The sequence below is a fragment of the Calonectris borealis genome, chromosome 20, assembly GCF_964195595.1.
Source record: "Calonectris borealis chromosome 20, bCalBor7.hap1.2, whole genome shotgun sequence".
NCBI classification, from domain to species: domain Eukaryota; kingdom Metazoa; phylum Chordata; class Aves; order Procellariiformes; family Procellariidae; genus Calonectris; species Calonectris borealis.
The window spans coordinates 1,140,700-1,159,540 of NC_134331.1; the positions used below are offsets into that span (position 1 = coordinate 1,140,700).

Consider the following 18,841-nt stretch of genomic DNA (forward strand, 5'->3'; position numbering starts at 1 on the left):
ATAATAAAATATTTAACCAATTTAAATTTTTGTCATTATTTACTATAGAAACCTTTTTTCAATATTAAGAGAAACAAATGTTACGCCTCTCCTGTTTTTCAAAACAAAATTGCATTTATTACCTTAAAAAGAGAAATCTTTTTCCAAATTTGACAGTCTTTAATGGTTTTTAATTTGTACTTGAGTGAGGAAGTTGGGGATAATTTTTGGGTATTGCACCCAAGTAAATTCCACAGAGAATGAATTTGGAATTGAATGCATGAAAGGAACCTGCATTAAAACATCATTAAACGAGCTTTCTTGCAAGCAGAACACTGGAGAGTGAAAGCGCAGAAAGCTTTTGGCTTCTTTCTTCCGCCAAGGGGGGTGGTATTCATGCTTTGATGTAGACTTTGGTCTCCCAGGTTGTAGATCTGGATTTTACAGAAGCATAATGTGGAGTAGCTAAACGTTTAAATGCACATCGAATTGGAAATAATTTCTGCTTCTTCTCAAGCTCAGTGGTTCAGTTGTGGTCAAAAATACTCATTTGTATTATATTTCCTAGATCCTCTGTCAATGGGTCCTCAAAAAGCTCTGGAAACCATTGGTGCAAATTTACAGAAGCAGTATGAAAACTGGCAGCCAAGAGTAAGTATTCCTTGGGCTTCCCCTCTGCAGCTATAGATACGATACTCCTTCGCGATAACATTCAACGTAGACTGAAAACTAAGATATGTGTCTGTTATGTGGCGTGGTGCTCTTGCAGCATTTGTTGCTTCCTTCATCCATCAGTGTGAATAAATTCTTGCAAGCTGTCAAATTTCATATCTTTCTAGCTGATGCCCCTCTTGGCCAGCACTTTCTTTGATCACGTCTGGGGTACTAAGTCCTAGAGTGATTTTTTTAAAATTTAGGTTCCTCTGACTTTATTGTATTTTTGAGATGTTCTGAAGTTTTTCACTCTGAGTTTATGGTTTCTTCTGTTGTAAAAATGTGTTTGGCCTCAGCTGGTTCAAAACTGTGTGTCCCAGCACTCATCAGTACTGTTTTTATCCTGTGGAACAAATGAATGTTGTACAGTTAGTAGCTGAGGGAGGCTTTTGGTTTTGTTGTAAAACATAATTTCAGAGCTTTGGTAACTGCTAATTCTAACTAAAGTATAATGTGTGTATACCTTTTTGAAAACGAATGTTTTGGATAGCGGTAACACAAAGCAGGAGTTAAAGAAACATGCAAGCAACTGACTATTTATTTGCTGTTTTGTAACACCTCACACTTTCACATTGGAGAAGTGTTTTCCTTCTGGATATTTCAATGTCCGTAGTTTCATGTGTCTCAGTAAATAAGCTACAGAAAGATCTAAAGAATGAAATTTGAAGTCTGCAGCGTTTTCCAAATAGGTACAAAAACCGAACTGTAGCATCATTTTCATTGTTAATATTCCCCAGTATGTTCATGTCCTTATCTGTATGCTCTAGGCAGTTTGGGTCAAAATATTCCTCTTCGAAGTACCTGGACTATTGACAACTAAATCATGAATTTATCATTATGAGCATGTAATGTGTAACTCAAACAGAAACAGTAACTTCACTGAATGAACCTACCTGTAGATTTGCTTTAATATTTTTTTTTTTCCTTATGATGTGGCATGCATACTACCCTAGTCTTCATGTTTTAAGGAGACGTTGCTTCTTCTGTTCCTTTTAGATTTTCTTCAGTAATAATAATTATGTGTGGTTTTGTCAGCACCAGGACTATATTTTCTAACATTGCTCACTACCTTATTTAATGTATAAATAATCTACCGAATGACTCTGTAATGTCTGTTAGTATGCAGTTTAAGAGTATGGTCTGCAATTGGAAAAGTTACTGGTACTTTCCTGTCCTCTCTATAGAATGAGTGGTTGAGAAGGCCTTTGTGTTAGCAGTGCCCTTAGGTATTTTTAATCAGTCCTTCTATTTAAACTGTGATGGGTTACATTCATTTACTTGTTTCTTTATAATTTATAAAATCAATATAGATTGCCACTGCTGATGTTTTGTTCAGGTCTGGAACCTAGAAGCTCTGAAGGTCCCTGTTCCTACAGGGAGAGAGAAAAATTGGGGGTTTTTGTTCTTTTTTTTCCCCCCAAGTCTTCCATTCCTTCATGAAGGACTAATACCTTCAGATAAAGGACAAGTGGCCTTGGGATTATTTTTTCAGTAGTAAATATAAACTTTTCTTTTGCCAGACACTGCTGAGAATATTTTTCACTGAAAAAAGGGTTGTTGGCATGTGTGTTGTTAAAGGCTGCCGGTGAAGTAGTTTGTTGTATGCGTTCCGAGTCCCTCCTTCACTTCCTAATTCAAACTTGATAGAAATAATGTTCTATTCAGAGCGATTTCAATGTAAATACAGTTCATACTGGTTCTTTACCTCCTGCCTTTGTGTGATGCTTCCCTGCTCTCTTATTCAGGGTTGACTGACTAGAACTGAGCTTATCATTCAGTAAAAGCTGAACGTATTACCTGAAGGAGAGTTACTGTTTTTAGTGGTGAAATGTTTACATTACTAAATCTGTGGATAATTGTCTGTGGCTATGCTTTTTTCTGAAGAGTTTTGTAAGTATATTTATATAAGAAGGACTTGTCTTGAAGCGTATATGGTATATATATTTAAGACAAGAGAATTTACTTTTGTGTTTTTCCCCTTGGTATGTTGACAATTTTTTTAATCTCTCTAGCAGCCCAAGAATTTGGCAGAAAATTCGGATAGTGTCTGAAATAAAATAGGAGACTCAAACATTTTGATGCAAAGGTGAAAACAAACCTTTTTCTCCGCTCTTTAATAACAGAGTCCCTATTACTGAGGAGTGAGGGACAGGCAGCTAGAAGAAGCAGGTACCCTGTGTGGGCCGACCTCGCACTGCCTCGTAGAGTTTGCACAAAACATGAGGCAATTACTGAGCTCAGATGTTTGTGTGCAAGGTGCCTGCTTCTTAACAGTAAATCACAGCCCTTTGAAACATTGCAAAGCTGAACACGTACCGTTTTATTGCACTCTACAGGGCTCTTGAGTTTTCTGCAGTAATAAAGAGGAGTTGATGTGCCATCTGCAATAAAACAATAGGAACATTATTGAATTTCCTGGACCTTTCATATAAATACTAATACATCTAGTTTTGTCTATTTCTCAGTGTTTTGGAATGGTTGAAGAATTGATGGAAGGAAGACAACTTGGGGAAGACTAGGCAGTCTGAAAAAAGGACTTAAAATCTTCTGAAATAGGCAATATTACGGGCTGTCAGTGTCAGTCCTTACACTAGGACGTGCCGGTCGTCAGTATCTCACTGTGAATGCACAAATGGTGCTAACTGCTGGGAAATGGATCGTGTCAGTAATAAACGCTGTCTGAGAAGTCCTGTGACATCGCTACCAGTGCAATCCGTGTCTGCTTATAATTTGTAGGATGTTGTTCAAATACATGCCTGTTTGTTAAATACAAATAGCTTAGGTGAAAAAGCCTTAACAGGGGTAAGCATGAAAATTCTTTGTTTCTGGAAGCTCCCAGGCTGTGCAGCTGATGTATATTTCCTTCCAGGTCTTATTGAGCCCCTTTCTAAATAATTTATCAGCTTGCCATTGCTTGAAGTATTTCTTCTGATTAAATTTAAGACTTTGCTTTATTGTTATGTAGCTACATAAATTTGTGTGCTGCGGGAGTAAAAAACACTTCAGCTGTTGTTTCATCTGCAAAATACTGCAGTTAAACAATATTCAGTCATTGCATTGCAATTCTCAAATAAAAATTTTACTGGGGGAAGAGAATAGGAGATGACAAAGCTGTAGGCTTTATCTGTCTTTATAAAGAATTTTCTGAGTTCTTCCAATTCAGTGCAAAGATAATTCAGTGAAAAAGTGGAAAGAAAAACCAAAAAGACAGCTCTTCTCTAGCATTACTTTGGGTCATGGGTTTTGAGTTTCACTGGGCATGGAAGGGGTTAAACCTGAGGGTAATCTGGAAAGCAGGCTCAATTACAGGGGATAAAAGGGGTTGCTTAAGCAGCTGAGAATGAAAGGAGGAAAAGGTAGTGAAAGTTAAGAGCACGGGACCCCATAATGCCCAGCCTGACTGGAGGGGGGGAACCTTCCCTGTGACTGCTCTTCTGGCTTTGGGGGAATCTGCAGCCTGATGGATTAGGGAACGGCTGGCGGAGCTGAGCAAAACTGGGGCTTGCGGGTTACCGGACCTGGATTAAAGAGTTTGGCAGGCAGTGTCAGGAGAGCACCATGAAAAAGGAGAGCCTTTAGCTGAGACGGCACGTTATATCACTTTAATTGCCCAAAATAAAATACTTTAAATTCCTATTGGAGATTCTTCACATGGTCTGTATTTAAAATATTTAGATAAGAAATTGATCCCATTGAAATGGTATTTCTCTGCTTCTGATCTTGATTTTATTACCCTTTGCAGAATAACGCCTGTGTTAGGTGCAACGTTGCAGTAAGTGACCAGCGAGAGCACTCGTTGGCTTGTGCTGGCATAAGTAGCAAATATTTTCCCCGTTGTTTGGATGCAAATTTAGTTTTCTTGGCAGCATTGCATGTTATGCCATTCAAAAGGCAGGAACTTTCCTTATTTTAAAAGTCAACAGACTTTCTTTGAAAGTAGGGATAATAGACTGCGAATTCAGAGTCCTGCTGCAGTGAGATGGTTTATGGAGATGCAGAAGCTAGTGAGGATTTTTATGAGCAGAAGTTACTGTTCCTGAAGTCCCCGTTTACATCCATTTATCAGCAGAGCCTGGGACTTGGGTTCTTTGCTGTAACATTCTGCAGAGCTGGAGCAGAGGGGTTAGTGGAGAGGATGAAAGTGTTGCTTGGCTTTCTACTGCTCCTCTGCACAGCAGGCTGTTCCTTTTCTTGTGGACTGCTTTGAGAGAGCATGTTTTTCTGCATCCTCTTGGCTGGAGTTCTCTGAACTGGGCTACAATACTTGGAAAGCACCAGTTACCCCGTGTGAAATGATGATGTGTGCAGTATTGTACAGAATGCTACGAGATGAGGTCGATCTGTGATAACTGGCTTCGTTCTTAGAAGGGTGCCAGACTTTTTCTTTTTTTCCCTCCTTTCTTGTAATGGACATCTCATTACTTGGCTTCTAGCCCTCCCTAGACAATAAAGTTTCCTTCGTTTTCCATTCCTGTGTATACGCCTTTGGGAATGGGGCTGTGTAGCCAAAGGCAGAACTGTAGCTTGAATGATGCGCAGTTTACATAATTCAAGATCTGGTATGAAGTAGTCTGGAGCATATGCTTATTAAATTTGCATGAAATTACAGCATTTTTTTCTTTTTGTTGGCTCTGGCTTTTGACCAGTTTCTTTCTTTAACTCTAAACTGACCAGAAAATTCACAGGACTTTTTCTTCCTTTTTCTCATCTTGCTCAATAATTTTGTCACTTCTGTTGTGATTTCTACTAGTCCAGATGAATCCCAATGGCACTCTTATACCAGGTGCTTTTTGCAATACTGTTCTTTATTCTCTGACAGAAACTTTCCCAGTCCTGCCACTGGAAGGTCAAAAACTGCTGGTCATAACTCTTCCTGAGTAGAGGTGAGGTTAAGAAAGCTGTCCTCCGAGACACTTACATTCTACATTGCTCATGAAGTGCATTCTTAACACTGGAGGAGCGGGACCTTGTCTCAATGAAAATTAATGTTTTAAGTTTTTTAAAATCTTCCTGTTCTTGAGAGTTTGTGCCATGTGGTGGTCTTTGCACAGCTAGCTGTGAGACCACTGAAAAACAGAAGTTTGTATCTCCCTTGGGTGTGGTTTGGTAAGCTTCCTTCCCCCCCTCCCCCCCTTTTTTTATTTTTTAAATTGTACTCTTGCAGGGAACAGGAGCCCTGGTCGTGGAGGAGGGTTTGGTTGAGCCAGGTGCTCTACGGATGAAATGCAAATCACTGCTGCACAGCTCGCAGTCTGAAATAAGCCTGATGCAAACAAATGGGAGAGTACAGAGACAGTAAAATAATAGCAGTCCGTGTGATAGGGTCTTAGCATAACAGAACCCTGACTCTAAACGTGCTGGTAGATGTTACAGCAGGTACAGTATAGAAATAAGAAGCAAGCGTTTACAGGGGAGTTTTGAAAGCGCAATCACCGGGTGGAAGAGAATATGCCCAGGGAGATAGGTTTGGAATAGACCAGAGTATAGGGTTGTAGGTAAATTTGGTTTGCATGTGAGATTACTGAAAGAAATAAGGTTTGGAAGGTGCAAAGAGGAGGAGCAATGGTAGAGCTGGAGGAGAGGATATCTAGAGAGTAATTACAAACAGCATGTTCTTTGAGTGAAGCAATATGTAATTGGCACGTTCACAAGATCCGTCAAAGAACCTTGACAGCCTTGCCAAGCAAAGGCGAGGGCTGGAGTGGAACTGTTATCCTTTTAAGCTGGACTGTTACAGAAAAGAAAGCTTTAGTTATGGAACACAAGAGTTGAGGACCATGGATGGGTTAGAAGAAAAGGAAAGTTGCGTTCTCTGCTATATTTAAGGTAGACTTTGGTCTGACGTCTTATTTTGATGTGTATGGAGGTTTTGGGGGAGGGCGAAAGAGCTCTGGAAACCCTTGTAGCAATTTGAATATTTGTTGTCTGTCGAAGCCAGTTGCCGTGGCACAATGTTCGAGTGTCTGGTCTCTAAACAAGCCGTCCCGCTGCTGAAGGGAGCGGGCGTTGGGCCCTGGTCTTCGAGAGGTTCGGAAATGAGCCAGTGAAGGCGCAGAGGTGCGAAGCACTCTGAGCTGTTCTGAGATCCTACAAGTCTGTTTTAGTGGGATCTTGCTTTTCTATAGAGACCTTTCCTTCAAGTTGAAGGTCAATTCTTCTATGGAATTTGGGATTTTTTACATCCTCTGGTAAGTAACTTAATGGAGTGTGAGAGGTTTGTGCCTCCCTGTAAGATTTAACCACAGCAAGGTCTGTCGTTTGTCATCTCTGCAAGGTCTATTTCCCCCACTCCCCGTCCTGTCCTTTCAGGCCAGTGGCTCTAGGGCTTCTGTACCTCCCTTGCCATAACCAACACCAGCAAAGCCAAAGAGCTTTAAGCATTACATCCCGAAGAATTTTTTTCCCCTTACACCCACTTGCCTAAATAAAACAAAGTCAATTACAGTATTGATTTTTCTAATTCAAGTGCTACATTGTTGCCTCCCTTTTTCTTCTCTCCACTTCCTCCTCTTTTGCTAAGGCAGTCACCTGCACTGTTTTGATTGTCTAATGGAATTAGTTGTGAGAATTTTGTTATAGCTCCACCTGAACGGACATCACTGGAGTGAAGGAGAACTATGAGCTATGAAGGGGGATGAAAATCCCGGATAGGGGAAGGACTAGAGAGATCTAGAAGGCAAGATTAAATAAACTTTTAGAAAGCCTTTGGGAAGGGTAGCTTGAAAGCAAATACTGATATTTGAGAATGCCTGCATCTGTAGCATCCCTAGTCACTGAGGATGGCATGTTAATGACGGTGTGGACACTGTCACACAGCAATTTTGCTTCTGTTCCTCATGCAGTTCTCTTCTTGAGAGACATTAGTGTCACTTATTAAGAGACAGGTAGTAACATATCTGAACTCATTAGTCTGGCACATCTAGGCATGTTTTAGGTCTTTCCAGCCCATTTAATTTATGTGGTTATACCCATTTTTCCACTCAGTTCAAAGAGGTGACATAATCAAGGAGGAGTGACTGCAGCAATCTTTCATTGAAATGGGTCCAAGGGAACTGAGAAACTCGCTACTAATGCCAAATAGGCATGCCTGTTCCTTGTATGTATGGCATTAATAGAAATGTTTGTTAGTTAAACTATGGCTATATATTATCTTTTCCCCCAAGTTCTTGATGCCAGGTTGAGACTCTCAGCAGTATGTATGTCCCATTGTGCTTAACTATGCAGGTTTTAAATAAAGGTTTTTCCTGTTTTTTTTGTCTAATCCAATGTCATATGGTTTGTGATGCCTCTTGCATCTTGCATCCACCAGTGAGTGATGGTCTCTGAGGAGACATCTCATACAATATGGATAGATTATACTTTTTGTGGCAAGCCTTCAAGGAAACAGTGATGCTTTTCTGATCAGACAAGGCTCCTTCTTTCTCTCTTCTAGTCTGCTTCCCAACAGTTTTCTCTTAATTTCATAGGAAGTACAGCCAAGATACTTGAAACAGATAATTTAAAGCCTCTGCCTTTTTGTGCATGTTTTCTGTTGTTGATGCTGTTGTTTCCCTCATTAGATATCTCTGGGCTCTGATACGGTTTGTGAGGTTTCATTCCTTGCATTGCTTCCTTCTGCCTAATTAATTGGTAAGTTGCCTGCTGCACATCAAAGGTTGAGCATTTCCTAAAGAGTAACTAGTTAAGCATGAAAACTAATTGAACGCATGACCTAATTATTGGTCTCTCTGTGAGTCATGCTTTTCCTTTATTTCTGTAGGGTTTTTCTTTTAAAACAACAGCAAATACTAATTGCCTCTGCAGAAAAGAAATACCGTAGAATTCCAAAGGGGAAAATGTAAAATGGAAAAACTTGTACTTGGTCTCCCTACTCTCCCATGTAACAAAAAATGAAGAAGAAGAAAAAAAAAAAGACATTGTGACCTTGTTTAACAATACCAGGTTTTCCTAAGAGGACTATGTTTGTTGTTTTTCATTTCCCAACAGCCTCTTGAATTTGGCAGCTATTTCAGGCTCTGCAAAATTTTGCTGTATCAATCCTTTGCTGTCTTGTTAAAGATCAACTGTCTTCAGCATAAACCAGCATTTTTTTTCCAGGGGAAAAAAAAAAAGTCTGTCATAGAAGAGAGGTCAACAAGTATTATTGCCAAAACCAGTTATTCACGTTCTCATTCTATCTGAAAAATTGTCGTGGTACCATTCTGAGTTTGATTTTTAGCCATGTGCTGTTTTCGCAAAATATCCCTCTAGAAGAACTGGTAGTTTATCCAGAAAAGCACAAATTGAAAGTATGGTAAATGATGAAAGCCACTCTTTTATGTCTTGTGAATATGGAGAAAATTAGGGCAAATTAAGCAGTATCTGACTTGTTATTTTGCTTTTGGTAGTTCTCTGAGAGTGGTCTGCAACCCAAGCATAGCTTGGCAGGGGAGGCACAAGACCAGGGTCTCAGTTTAAACCATCAACAAAGATGCATTGCGCTGACACTACTCTGTTTTTGTGCTGAAAAACCCGAACTGGGCCACCTATTTTCTTCTGCATTCGGGGCACTAAGCATCGGGAGGAAGTGACAATGAACAACTGTGGAGATTTTAGCATCTTAAACCACTACACAGGTTCCCTGGAGTTTCGTAGCCTGCATTGTAGCAGTGTATCTGTAGGCACTGCTGGTGTGACCGCCTTCACATGGGAGTAGCTGTACCACCTGCACATAAAAAAATCTCCTATGGCAGTGATAACTAAAGGATTTGGGAGTAAGCTGTGCCAGTGGAAAGCTCCCTACTGCAGTTCTGGGGCTCAGTCTAGGTAGAATGCATGTTTTAAGTCTTTTGATAGTGAGGAAAAAAAAAATCTGATAAATCTTTAACATACTACTAAAAATAAAGTGGAAACTGCGAAATTGCAGCAGTAATGTATTTAATACTGATTTCTCTGAGATTCTTGAGGAAAAATGAGGCACAAAAAGGAAAAAAATAGTTACAGGCATGAACTGATGTGAAGAAGCGTGTTCAGAAGCTGTAAAGACAGAGAAGTGGCATTAAGCTGTTTTGTGAACTGAACTGTTCATGCATTGCAGATCAGCAGTGATCTGGCATTCTGGAACTAAGTCAACAAACTTGCAAAATCAGTTTAGTGGGAAAATCCTCTGGGTCTTGCCATCTTGCTGAAAGCCTCGAACACTGCAGGCAGGAGTGACCTTGAATGAAGGAGATGGGGCAAAGGGAAGCTATTGCCGAGGTCTAGAAAGATAAGTTTGAACCACAATGAAAAGGACATTTAACTTGTAAGCAAACAAAATTTCTTCCCATTTTATTAGAAAAGTGATGCAGTAATGTGACTGTTTAGGTTAGCATGTCTCTCTGAAAAGTGGCAGTCTTCAAAATCACTAAACTGCTCAAGCAGCTGCTGGACAATGATGCCTGCCTCAGTTGTGCTCTCTCTGGGAAGCAGACCTGCATCGCTGCGGGACAGTGGCTCCAGAACACCCCACCACTATTTCTGCACGTTTTAAGCAGCTCCCCCTGAAAATGCGAAGAGCAACCTGGTAAAATCTCCCAGATGCACATTCAGTAAGGCTTGCTTGGCGAGGAAGCTGCTAAGGGCATAAGGCCACCAAGAACCAGATTCTTACTTTACCTATCGCCTTCCCCTCCCTTACACGCTTCGTCATTTGCAGAAGCAGTGGGCCCTCCTTCCCAAGGTGGAACTTCTGAGACTGCCTCTGAAATGCTTTTCCTTTGCTTTATCACCCAGCATCTGAACTCCTATTAATTTTGAAATCGTCTATTTGAATGCCATCGTTCAGTGACCATGCTTTCTCTTGCCTTGCTTTCCGTAGTCTTCTGACAATAAGATCCATTCACGTTTTATACTTCCTCTCTGTTTTGTTTTGTATTTTGTCATCAAAATGAGGCCAGAGTTGGCAGACAAGCAAGATTTTTGTATTCTAGGGTGTTTTCATATGACCATTGTACTCTTAATGTCAGTTTGTCCTAAGATGTGAAGAAAGACCTGATATTAGAAAGGCTTCTTGAAAGAGATAAGCAGCTCTGCCCACTCAAATCTGATTAACGTTTTTCTGTAATTACCACCCAGCCTCTGTGTGACCTATTTAAAAATACCTTGTCTTTGTGTTCCACGGAGAGTAGTGAATCACTGGCGATTAGAGACAGGGAGGAGCCTTCTGCAGATCCACTTGCATCGACCCTGGTGCTCTTTATCTAGTAAATACCACCAGGTATCCACTGGACAAGGATTGCAAACTTGGATGTGTAAACGATACTCTATTAGACAACTGAAGCTGCTTTCTGAATAGACATCAGAGTTTTGTGCAAAACTTAGAGCATTAACAAAGAAAACTGTTTACATTTTTATTTATATTCCTGCTCAACTCTAAGGCAGAATGAGAAAAGCCTGAAATACTTTGCTTTTAACTCCTTTCATATGGATCTTAACAAAGCATAAACCTCTGAATGATTGTTTTTCCTTCTCCTGACTCATTAAGCTGTTTGTTAATCTGAATATCGCTTCATTAAACAATTACTTTCCAATCAGAGGAAAACTTGAAATTACTAAATAATTATTCAGTATTGAGAAGATTAACTTCTTGTCCCAGCATGAACATAGGATAGTATGTAGTACCTCCTGTTGAGGATGATGCACTTTGACCAGAATATAAAGACAACCGGTTTGAGGATTCACTTGCACACCAGACTATGGTCCTGCAGCCTAAACTGGGCTGCAAGTAATATCTAAGTTTATATTTAAGAAACAAGAAGATGCAGAGCCTGAAACTTTAAAGAGCTCTTAAAATAGAGGTTATAAAGAAGGAATAGTACTAAAATGACACTGTTGCTTAGGAGTTACGTTATTTAACTAAGTAGGTTTTAAAGATGTGTCCTGGTGTGTACTTAAAATCCTGTTAGAGCATTTTGTGATGTGACCCATCAAAGCCATCAAACTGTCATGAGTCTGAGGATAGAGATCTGGCATATAAGCAGCAGATTTAAGTTCTTTCACAATTCCCTTTGTTTAAAAATAAACAATTATTTAAACAGCCATCTCAGAATGTTTATTTTATTTGAATAGATAAGGAAGGATTCTTAGCATACAGGGTAGGCTGGTGGGTATAATTTCTATAAATCTTGGAGCAAACTTGTAGTGTGTAGCAGCTTGTAATTGCTGAGAAACACACCCATCTCCTGAATCTATTGTAGCAGATATTCAAGGTTAGTAGTCTTGATTTTTGTCTTCCCTGTCAACATCAGTTCTCATGAACAGACTGCTCAAAGGTATTTTTCTGGAAGTATTCTTGAATACTGAAGCCACACAATGAGGATTAGGTACTTTAGAATTCATTTCACATTGGACTTAGAAGCAAGGTCAAAGACTCTGCAGAGTAAAGGTAAAGTCACTACACTGCTGACTACAGTCAAGCGAATAAATGTTCCACCCTTATAGCTTAGCTCTAGTAATGCATTTTGTCCTAGACATCTAGCAAATTAAGCTGTTTAAGTCTTGGGCTGCTTGTGAATACATTAGCATGTGGGAGATTGAGATGGGTTTTTAAAATGCAACCAAATATCTACAGAGGACTTGCCTAAGACTTGCAAGAGTCTTCCTTGTGGCTTAGTTTAGCATTTAAACTTAAGTGTCCATAAATAATAGTATGTCTTCACTGTAATTAATGTTTTTCAAGTTAGCAATAACTAATAATTTTATCAGAAACATTTTTTCATGGCCTGCATTAACCAGGTTAAGCTGTTGCTTGTAACATCAATTTGGGATTTCCAGCATACTCCTTTGTACTTAAATATGCAGTTTTTTATTATCTTTGATTAATCCTCATGAATTTACATCAGGGTAGTGTCATGTATCCACAACCTAAAATTAAAACACCTAAAAGGTGTGTTTTTTTAAAAAAAAAAAAAACCACCTGGATCTGTGGATATGGTTCAGAATAATTTGTATTTGCATGCATGTCTCTAACCTGAGAGTTATTGTGGCCATACCAGCCTGGGCTTACAGGCAGTTATGTTATGATTGATTGATAGTAGGTATAAAATTGAAATAACTTCTTACATTGCTGAATTGATCTCTGAAGTTATCACGTAACACGCTTTTGCAGCTGTTTACTTCTCTGCTACCCACGTTTTGCAGTCTGATGACCTGGTGCAGCAAAATCCTGATCTGGCACTCATGTCTGCAAGCATAAGGAAATCAACAGCAAAGTTGCATCAGTGCAAATGTTGTGAAATTCAGAAAACCCTCTGTGAGACTGCAGGCTTCCTGCCAAGTTCTGTGCTAGACAGAGTTTGCCAGGTACTTTGGGACAAACTTGTCATACCACTATTCTTCCCAGGCTCGACAGCAAACTGGGAGTGACTACAAGGTCATGTGCTGCCTGTAAAAGATTTCTGTCTTACGAAGATTTTGCTGCCGTTTTCTTTGTTTGGGGTGGATGTGGAGAACAGCTGCCTAAGTGGGAGTACATTGCTTTGGGATCAAATGTCAAATATCCTTTAGAGAAGAGGATCCAGATTTATTACAAGACATGCTTTTTATTGATGTAGGGGTTATTTTAAACAAACACTTGTTGTAATGGGGTAGTGCAGAACATGTTGCTACATGAATTCCAAAGATTGAATATATTTTTGACTGATTTCCTGAGGAAGCCAGGCTTTTAAAACCATGCAATGTGTGGTTGCATCTCGCACCCATCATACATCCCAGCAACCTTAACACATCGCATGCCATTTTTAAAAGGGTTGAGAATTCAGAATTTAAATTTGTCCTAAACATTTTGCGAAAAGAGCTGGATAGAGGTAAGGGACAGACTGCGTATTGTTACTCTCCTGGTCAACTAAGGAACAGGCTGAGCCCAACTCTTACCGGACATTGACAGCTACGTATGGGGAGGGAAGGGAAAACATCATTAACACCCAAACCTTCAGAAAGAGATTGCATCCGATTAGGCAATAGAAAATCCAAAAATGAGCAGAAAAGTTGGGGAAAATTTGGCTTGATTCTACTGCTCATGAAAGAATTCTTTTCTGTGTAGATTGTTTATTATTGTGAAATTGTGCAAAAATAAAAGTGTTCTTGTACAGTTCTAAATTTGTCTATTCTTTGATGCGTTTCCAAAGCCAGTGTAAATTCAGGATCCTAAATCTTTCTTTGATGCAAGAAAAAAGATGTGTTTTGGTTAAGTATTAAAATTAAATCACGGTAAATCACAGGATTGAGATATTAATAACGGTTTTGAATGAACTGAAGAACAAAGTATTTTTGTTATGAAGTATGTAGTTTTTCACTAAAACAGCTTCAACATCAGAAGACTTGGAAGTAGGCCAACTTAGTGTCTTATATAGAAAAAGGAAAAAAGTGGGGGAATAACAGCATCGTGAAAAGTCAATAGTAGTGAAGTTAATTGAAAAGAAGTTAGTGGGTGTAAAGCAACTAGTAGTGAAAGTTATTAGGAACATAAACCATTAGGGTGTTTTGGAAGAATTTGTGGCAGAAGTGGCTTAGAGAGAACTGCTTGAGATGGAGACCCTCGGAGGTCTTTGCGGAAGCTCCGTCTCCGAGGAGAGGTTTATCCCTTAGATTAGCTCTAGTGCTGTCTCCCTGCCAAGACTATAGTGAGTGAGCAAAGATGAATAATGAAGTAGCGATTAAAAGCCCTCTGGGTGGGTAACTGAACTGGACCAACTGGAGACTGGGAGCAGTGGGGCTGTGTTGGTTCTATTCCAGGACCCTGGCCAACTGCAGATGGGTAAAAACGTTTCACGCAAAGAGCCTGAGCGTGTATCGTATATGCTTAATGGCTTTCTGAGCTGGAGGTGGAGTCCTGGTATTTGACTGTCCTGCCTATATTGTTCTCCCAGGATTTTATGAATGCCGAGGAGTTTAAAACTGTTCAAAGAAGTGATCGAATGGTGGTGTCCTGTGGCAAGGACGTGCTTGTCTCTGCAATGTTTAGTTAAGCTGTGCATCTCTGTTTCTTTTCCTCTAAGCATGTCAATGGATATCTTAATTTTATTTCGCCTAGTTCTAGGTTGAAGAAGTAATAGCTAGCCAAGAGAAAATGAATAAAACATAATTGCTTCTCATTTTACAGGCCACTGTTATATACAGCTTCTGTATCTTTTTCTCTTGGCAGATGAATCCTAGGCCATTTAATCATTCCTCATGTGAAAGCCATTGCATTCCTAAAAAAACTCCAGACGTGCACACAGTCTTCAAGATATAGGTGTTTGCTGGATCTTTACAGTGGCATAATGGTTTTAGGGCTTCTTTCTTGCTTTCTTAGTGATTGCTAACTCTCTACTTGCTTTTATGACTGCTAGCGGGCTGACGTTTGTACAGAACAGCTCCTTACACTCCCGAGATCTTGTGTCTGAGTGCTCGTACGTAATTCAAAGCTAATTGTTCTCTGTGTAAAATCAGAATGGTGTTTCTTCTTGCACAACATTTAAATGCATCTGTATTGGATATCCTCTTCCATACTGCTGCTGAAACACTCCCTGTCGCAGGGTCTGCCTGCAGTAATTCTGAATAACCCTCTGTGATCAACAGATTGTCATATTTCTGCTCACTTGCTTTTCAGGAGTATTTATTAATGCGTTGGATGGTTCAGGCTAAAAAAACTCATCCCCTTGGAACTCACAGCGACTTCCCTCCATGGACAAAATTAATGATTCTCCCCCCACCCGCAAGTCTATTTATATGGACTTTCCTCCAAATCTTATGTTTCTTCTGGGAGTCGAAATGGGTTTATATCAAGAAGACGCTTTCTGTCATCTCTGTGCTCTTTGATTTCTTTCAAAAAGTCTAGAAGATAAGAGTTTGATTAACAAAAAGTATGGTTTCTCATTATAGATGTTAAATGGATTCTTCCCCGAGGTGTTTATTCATGTTTCTGTATTCATGTTTCTGTTTTGTCTATTATTATTCCTACCAATGTGCTTAGCACGGACGTCAGACTGCTCTGGATTTTCTCTGGATTCGTTTAAAAAAATTATGTCATGCCTACTGCTTTCACGTTTCCTGATACCCAGGCAGCTTTAAACTGAGGTTGCCCTCTACAGTTAAAGTTCACTAATTTAATACTTGAGTTAATTTAGTTTACACTTTTTCTTCTGTAACTCCTGGAGATGTCACAGGGATGTGGAAAGTCTGGGGATCTCATTGCCTGTAACTGATGGCGGTTGATGATGGCCCTGTCAGCTCGGCAACTGCGAGCTCTCTGCTTCCCGCAAGTCAGACCTGAAGCGTGTGCTTTCTAAAGCTTCTCACTCCTGATCAGCTGGACCAACTCCTCGTGCTGTGCGAGAGCTTCCTCCGGGTTCTTAGGCCGGTCCCTGTGTATCTTGTGATTTTTTTAATCCTCTGGAACCCACCTTATAGATTTAATTGACGGTTTTTTTGTTGGTAGTTGAAATATTGGTCCGAGTGTTGATGCATCTGAAGTGTTTTTAATACCAAAATCAAAATGGCAGTCAGTCTTAAATCTTGTTTGCATTTTGTGATAGAATAACTTTTATTTGAAAACCTTCCTAAGGAGAAGAAGATTCTCAGGCTTGGAGAAGCACCACGCACTCCTCAACCAAAAAACCCCCAAAACATAGTGATGCCTTGCAGTCACAGCTAGTGTACAATTCTTACTCTGTGTTTCTCGAACAAACCAGAGCGAATCTCTAGCTGAGGCTTGGCTGGGCTTAAACATTTTTTTTTTTTTTCCAACTAGACAGAGGAAATCAGGAGGGTGTTTAGGAGACTGTGAATCCAGTGTTTGCTAGATGTGCAGTGTACTATCTCCTCACAGAAATTAACTTACAATTTATAAATATTTATAAATACAAAAATATATTTTTGTGGTATGTATTCATCACAGTTTTCTTACTTGATGCAGATATTACCCGGTGCAAGATAATAGTGATGGGTCATACAGACCTTGCGCACACTTATGCAGTTCTGTCAGAGATTACTGGTGGTTTATCTGATCTTCGGGTAACTACCCGAATTCTGTGCAGATACGAGCTTGTCTGCATATTCCAACTCATTTTGGAGCTTTAGGTTTTTTTCTTCTTTCTGCTCAACATCAAAAAGTTCCCTAACAAAAGGACTGGAGGTGGTTGCAAAGAATTTCTGAATATTCAGAGAAGAAATCTAATGTGACCTTTAGAGAAATGGAAACAAGGGTGAATTTGAGCATCCAGTCAAGAACAATAAAATTGACGTTCCAGTCCTTATAAGGACAAAAAAGATGGCACAAATCACTGAGCTTCCTTTCTACTGCACTAGAATATGATTTAAACCTTTTGAAAAGCTTACTGAATTTTTTTGACCCTATTTTTTGTTTTCCTGCATGTCACTACAAGATGATTTCATAGAATGCTTTAAAAATAAATAAATAAAATTATGGTAACACTATTCTCTTCTACTTTATCTAAGCTATTCCTATTGTATTTTAATTTGTTAATGTGCAAGTATAAATGCTGCTGTTCCCCTGCTGCTTCTTTATTAAGTGAGGATTAGTGTTTGAGGAATGTTTTAAACAAAACAGAAGCTTATCTGTGTGGTATGCTTAAAATGCCCTGTCTTAATTTTGCTCTATTGTAAGTAATAGCTATTTTAGTCTTCTCTTTTTCCTAAAGTTTTGTTCTCAATAATTTAAAAAAATTATTTGAAATCACTTAACCCAGGATTTTCCAGGGCGTTGCAGCCTCAGCGAGTGGAGATCTGAAAGAGAATTCCTTGCCGTGCAAAAACAAATGCACATTTCATTTTCAGAGCTTATTTTTCTAAGCTGCGTGAGAGACGATTAGGAGCCGCAGCAGGTCGTGCCGTTGGGGATCCAGCGCTGGCTGTAGCCGGGCTGCCGGGTCCTGCCTTCTCAGCTGCTGTCATGAGGAAGACATGTGATTTAGATATACATAGAAGTTATTATCTCTATTTCTGTCAGTGCCACTGCGGGTAATTTTTCTTTCGGCTTATCTGCTATATATTTATGCCGTCCTTATGAAGAGATTTTTGTTTAGTCTTTTAATAAGCCTCGGAAGGGGTGATGGTAACAAAATGTTCCCACCCCTTTGCTCTAAAAATCCCGTGCTCTGTAAGAGTTGGGCTCACATTGGCTTTTCTGGAGGGTTTTGTTGAGCCAATTTGTTATCCTGTGTTACTAATGGGATAGTTACCACCCTCTGATACCCCTGACGTAGTAAGTAAAGCCTAGAGCAACGCTGACAGATTAGAATTGCTTTTTCCTGTACCGTAATTCAGAATCAGACTTTAATATACCCGTCACTCAATTAAAAAGGACTTATTTCGGTTTTTCCTAACATAGCTATTTTATTCTGCACTGTGAAAGTCACAGGATAAGAAAGCACAAAGGTTTTCATTGTGTAGTTTAACTCACATATATCTCATTCAGTGCTGAGCATCATGCGAAAACACTGTAAATGTGCATTGTTGCTCCTTAATTGATCATTATTATCTAATAAAAATATAGAAAAGAAAGCAATGGGACATAGATGAAGATGTTTTGATTTCATCGAAAGTTAAATTGTAGCAACTGGAATAATAATGATACATTGAGGTAGTCTTCGTGGTGAATAGTTCTAAAATAGTAAAAAGGAGGAGAGAGTCCTCATCTCTCCACTTTGTTGCTTTTGTAATGGAGATGCAGCTTGACAGAGGTCTTATGCAAGGATGAAAATCAAGCCAGAAGCACATGTGTGTAGGTGTGGTATAGGTTTAAATTTCTCCAGTAATCTCCAGAGTTTTCACCGTCATTCTTTTTCCTGCACACCACCCATTCTTGGTTTTGGGCCTTTTAATTTTCTGAGTGGTTATGTTGCTCAAAATTTCTATTTAAATGTGTTAAGCTAAATACAATAACTGTAACACCAGTCTTTGAATGAATTATGTTTTGCTTGGGAAGACCAGTGCCATCATTCTGGCAATATTCCTTTTAATTGTTTTGGATGTTTCCAGTGTGTTAAATAGTTTTGAAAAAGTAAAACGTCGATGATGTTGCTTTGCTGTGCGACACAACATGGTTGTCCAATTATATGGCGTGAAACTGTTTGACATATATATGTACCTATTTTATATGTCTAAGCCAGAGTTTGTTCCAGACATTCGG

The 18,841-nt window shown here is 39.4% G+C and overlaps 1 protein-coding gene across 7 annotated transcripts in view; it reads left to right on the top strand.

The window, feature by feature from the left end:
• RPTOR (regulatory associated protein of MTOR complex 1) overlaps positions 1-18,841 on the top strand; it is a 160,885-nt gene that overhangs the window by 18,093 nt on the left and 123,951 nt on the right. For all 7 annotated transcript variants that reach the window (XM_075169350.1, XM_075169348.1, XM_075169346.1 and 4 more), the window contains exon 3: positions 548-630. In XM_075169350.1, the coding sequence (XP_075025451.1) occupies positions 548-630 (83 nt within the window). The remainder of the gene's footprint in view (positions 1-547; positions 631-18,841) is intronic.